The sequence below is a fragment of the Calypte anna genome, chromosome 4A (assembly GCF_003957555.1).
Source record: "Calypte anna isolate BGI_N300 chromosome 4A, bCalAnn1_v1.p, whole genome shotgun sequence".
NCBI lineage: Eukaryota > Metazoa > Chordata > Aves > Apodiformes > Trochilidae > Calypte > Calypte anna.
In genome coordinates, this window is record NC_044248.1 from 43,002,035 (window position 1) to 43,006,593 (window position 4,559).

General features: G+C 53.4%; 1 protein-coding gene across 3 annotated transcripts; it reads left to right on the plus strand.

The window, feature by feature from the left end:
- Positions 1–498: 498 nt before the first annotated feature.
- On the plus strand, positions 499–3,446 carry LOC115598247 (formin-like protein 3). Of its 3 annotated transcripts, none has more exons than XM_030449813.1 (4): positions 499–575; positions 675–2,406; positions 2,484–2,831; positions 3,275–3,313. In XM_030449813.1, the coding sequence occupies exons 2-4, from the start codon at positions 2,362–2,364 to the stop codon at positions 3,296–3,298; spliced, it is 417 nt and encodes a 138-aa protein (XP_030305673.1). In that variant the 5' UTR covers positions 499–575; positions 675–2,361; the 3' UTR covers positions 3,299–3,313. The 3 variants fall into 3 exon arrangements, with proteins under 3 accessions (XP_030305673.1, XP_030305674.1, XP_030305675.1); XM_030449814.1 differs by lacking the exon at positions 499–575 and having other exon boundaries at positions 1,319–2,406; positions 2,484–2,597; positions 2,746–2,831; positions 3,275–3,446; XM_030449815.1 differs by lacking the exon at positions 499–575 and having other exon boundaries at positions 1,321–2,406; positions 2,484–2,597; positions 2,752–2,831; positions 3,275–3,446.
- The last annotated feature ends 1,113 nt before the right edge of the window (positions 3,447–4,559 follow it).

Genomic DNA, 4,559 nt, shown 5'->3' on the forward strand with positions numbered 1-4,559 from the left:
CAGTGTCATTTCCAGCCCTAGAGACAGACTTTGGAGAAATGCTGGAGAGGAACTGCCTCCTGTGGTAGGATGGGTAACAGTGACACACAGTGTTCTGCAGTCAGATTTAGGCTGTGATGTAGAAACCCAGTAAAGAGAGGAAAGCAGAACCTCCATACATCACTTTCTGAAATGTCCATGCAGCACCAGTCAGATCTGCAGAGCTGGCTGCAATATCCAGGTGAAAAAATGGCATGAGAAAGGAAGCTGGAAAATCATTGGGAACTGGCCATGGAAAATGTGAGAGGTCTTAGCAAGTGCCCAAGGACTCCATCCCTTCAGCTGCTTCAGCTGAGGATCTGCACTAAGTCTTCTCCACCACAGAAACCAAGGTGCCAGAAGCTAACAGGGTTTGATCTGTCCTTAGCTGTGGGGTCAGGGCACTGCAGGACCTGGGCCACCATCCACAGACTGGGCTGTAGCCAGACTTTACCATTCTGTTTCCTTCATAGCTGGTACAGAGAGAATCCTACACAGAGAGAATCCTAAATTAAGAAGATGAAGGGAACAGAGTTGTTCCCTTATACCTCTTCCAAGTAAGTTCACCTCTTTTCAGTGATCTAAAATGGATATTTCTTAACAAACATAGTACTCTTAAGAGACCTAAAATTGCTCTGTAACATTAATTAATACAGGACATGAAATGCAATGGATTTATGAGATCTGCAATTCACAGCTGGATTCATTGTGTACCTCATTATAACACCTACAGCCTTACTGTCACCACACAGCAGCTTTGGACAGCAGCAAAATTAGACTCTTTTCTTCAGGGTGAGTTTTGGAGTCAGTTTGGTCTTTAAAAATTTTGAAAGGTCTGGGAAAAAGTGGAATATAGATTTTGTGTTCTGAAGTGTTGCTCTCATCTCAGGAATATCTTATTATTTCCCCCCTGCCTGCCAACTTTGGGTTTGGGAACTCCACATAAGTTAAAAAAACTTTTTTTGTTTTGGAACATACTTGTAGTTGATACTTGTGTTGGTTTTGATAAAGAATCAAGAAAATCATATAACCTAGGTGGGAGTGTGCAGTAAGTTGGAATCTGTCAGCACAGTTGGGTGGCTTGGTGAGTGCAAGGCTCTTTTTAGGCCAGTGCTAGGAGTGTAGAGGAAATGTCTGCCTGGAAAAGAAATCTAATCGAGGCAAGAAACCTGGTGAACAGCTATTTGATACCAAATATACTGCAAATTATGATAAGGCATTATGTCCTGTCTTTGAAATCAGTGTAATGGGGTTTGTCTTAGGAGTGGAAGAACCAGTGGGCTTCAGATGAGGCACAGAAGTGAAGTGAGTGTCTGACTCAGTTCTGAGCAAGGGCTGATGAAATGGTGCTGAGTGTTTGGTGTGAAGCATGAACTGGTTCTGGAGCAGCAGCTGATGTTTGCAGCCAGCCACAAAGTTCTCTCTGTCACTGGGACTTGTGTCACTCTGTCCCTGGGTACCTCTCTGCATGACCATCGCATTCCTTATGCAGTCGGTATTTACAGCACAGAGCACTTCAGATAACTCGATAACGCATTCTCTTGCTTATCTCAGGGTTGCTATGGTTACCAGCTTAGCACATCCATCTCCCTTATAGGAAAGGGATTCCCTGTCCCTGCTGCCTCCCCTGTCCCTTTGCCCCCCCTGTCCCTCTCCCGTGCCGGGGGGTCCCCAGCCCCTGTTCCTGAGCTCTCCCCGGGCTCTCCCAGCCCCGCATCCCGTGTGGGGTTTCCGGCCAGCGCTGAGCCCTGGGGATGGGCTGAGCCTTGGGGGAGCTCCCGTGCCCCCCATTGCCGGGGCTACGGAGCCTTTCCCCTGCCCCACACAGAGCTTCGGTTCGTTTAGCTTCGGGTCGGGTCGGGTCAGTTCGGTTCGGTTCGGGAGAGAAGGGGGCGTGGCCAGGGCGTTGGTGGCCCCGCCCCCCGCCTCTGATTGGCCGCCGGGTCCCTTATCCCCGCATGCGGATCCAGCGTCCGGTCGCGGGCGCGCGCCGCCGACTCTGTGTGTCCCTTGTTGTGGTGCCGGCTCCCGGCCCGGTCCGGGGCTGGGCTCTGGCACCTGTCTCTGTCTGCAGACCCCCCTTCCCAAAATTTTTGGGAGGGGGGTCCGTCTCCCCGTGTCTTCCCCTTGTCTGTCCTTATGTGTTTGCACCACTGCCCCCATGCACGCCGCGACACAGGTGAGTGCTGCGACACAGGTAAGTGCTGGGCTCAGGTAAGTGCTGCCGCCGCCCCCCTGGATGCTGCCGCCGCTGCGACGCTGGATGCTGCTGCCACGGATTCACCACTGATTGATTTCATTGATTTACTGATTCACTGATTCACTGATTCAATTGCTGATTCAATGGCTGACGAGCGCGGGCGCGGTGCGGGCCTTCCCGACTACACGGTACGTACCGTTCCCCCCCCCTCCCCTCGCTGCCCGCACTGCTCCTCACGGCGCTTTTCTCTCCTTTCCCCCCGCAGCTCTTCCCGGGACCCGGCGGAGCTTCCCCTGGGAGCGGGGCGTCGAGCCCCGAGTGTCCGCGTCCTGCGGGAGGATCCCCCCCGCACCTCCGAGCGGAGCCGTGGCCATTGCAGGTGGGGAAAAACCTCCCGCTGCCCCCCAAAACCCTCCCCGAGCTGCCCGCGGGCTGTGTCCCTCCCCATCCCCCCCTGTCCCCTGCTGCAGGGTGCGGGGCTCGCAGTTTTGCTCAGGTGTTCTCTGCTCTTTGTTTTCCTGACCGAGTCCCAGGTGGCTGCGGCGCCAGGTGCGGGACCCACACGGAGCCGGAGGAGCTGGGAGAGAAGGGGACGGAGCAGCAGCGCCGGATGGTCGGTGGGGAGGGGATGGTGCGGGGGGTGCGTGGTTTGTGTTGTGCTGTGTACCGGCAGCGTGCTCTCCGCTTTGTCTGTGTGCCCGCGGCTGCTCCGCACCCCCACGGACTGACCCTTCCCTTTTGCCCCCCTTTTTGCCCCCCTTTTGCCCCCTTTTTGCCCCCTTTTTTGCCCCCTTTTTTGCCCCCCTTTTTTGCCCCCCTTTTTTGCCCCCCTTTTTTGCCCCCCCTTTTTTGCCCCCCTTTTTTGCCCCCCTTTTTTGCCCCCCTTTTTTGCCCCCCTTTTTTGCCCCCCTTTTTGCCCCCCTTTTTTGCCCCTTTTCCTGCCCTTTCCTCTTCCCCCTGCTGTGTGACAAAAGGGCCCCAGCCCCTGCCCCAGGGCTCCCTCCCTCTGGTCCCTGTCACACAGGTCACTCCAGCTCTCCTCTCCCTGCCTTTCAGGTGTCCCTGTCCCCCAGCACTTGATGGCAGAGCAGAACCCCCCTGAAGCACCCACAGCTCCCACCCCACTGGGACTCCCTGGGGCATCTGCAGGAGGAGGAGCACCCAAGCCCTTCAGCCCTGATCCCCTCTGGGCAGGTCAGTTCAGCTCCTGGCTCACACCCCACACACACCTCTGCTTCTGACACCTCTCCTCACTCTGCTCTGCTCTGAGGCCTCTCCTCAGCCTCTCCCTCTCCTTCCCTCTCTCTGTCCTTTCTCTCTCTCTCTCTCTCTCTCTCCCCTCTCCCTCGTCTCCTCTGCCCTTTTCACTTTTTTCTTTTCTTTCTGCCTTTTTTTCCCTCTGCTTTCCTCTGCTTTCCTCTGCTTTCCTCTGCTTTCCTCTGCTTTCCTCTGCTTTCCTCTGCTTTCCTCTGCTTTCCTCTGCTTTCCTCTGCTTTCCTCTGCTTTCCTCTGCTTTCCTCTGCTTTCCTCTGCTTTCCTCTGCTTTCCTCTGCTTTCCTCTGCTTTCCTCTGCTTTTTTCCTCTGCTTTTTTCCTCTGCTTTCCTCTCTCTTCTTTCCCTTTTTTCTTTTTCCTTTCCTTTTGCCTTGTTTTCTTTTTTCTTTCCCTTTGCTTTTTTTCTCTTTTCTCTCTTCTTTGCCTTTGCCTTTTTTTTCTTTTCTTTCTCTTTACCTTTTTTTCTTTTCTTTCCCTTATTTTCTCTTTTTTCTTTCCCTTTGCCTCTTCTTTCCCTTTGCCATTTTTCTCTTTTCTCTCCTCTTTACCTATTTCTCTCCTCTTTGCCTCTTTTCTCTCCCCTTTGCCTCTTTTCTCTCCCCTCTGCCTCTTTTCTCTCCCCTCTTTGCCTCTTTTCTCTCCCCTTTGCCTCTTTTCTCTCCCCTCTGCCTCTTCTCTCTCCTCTTTGCCTCTTCTCTCTCCTCTTTGCCTCTTCTCTCTCCTCTTTGCCTCTTCTCTCTCCCCTTTGCCTCTTCTCTCTCCTCTTTGCCTCCTCTTCCCCCTCTTTGCCTCTTCCTCCCCCTCTTTGCCTCTTCCTCCCCCTCTTTGCCTCTTCTCTCTCCTCTTGCCTCTTCTCTCTCCTCTTTGCCTCTTCTCTCTCCTCTTTGCCTCTTCTCTCTCCTCTTTGCCTCTTCTCTCTCCTCTTTGCCTCTTCTCTCTCCTCTTTGCCTCTTCTCTCTCCTCTTTGCCTCTTCTCTCTCCTCTTTGCCTCTTCTCTCTCCTCTTTGCCTCTGCCTTTTTTTTCTTTCCCCTTGCCATTTTTTCTTTTCCCTCCCTTTGCCCTTTTC

Bases quoted from the DNA above. Each gene is read 5' to 3' on its own strand.
- LOC115598247 (XM_030449813.1), top strand. From the start codon at position 2,362: ATGGCTGACGAGCGCGGGCGCGGTGCGGGCCTTCCCGACTACACG. The intron at 2,407-2,483 runs GTACGTACCGTT...TTCCCCCCGCAG, and splicing joins CGGGCCTTCCCGACTACACG to CTCTTCCCGGGACCCGGCGG. The intron at 2,832-3,274 runs GTCGGTGGGGAG...CCTGCCTTTCAG, and splicing joins CGGAGCAGCAGCGCCGGATG to GTGTCCCTGTCCCCCAGCAC.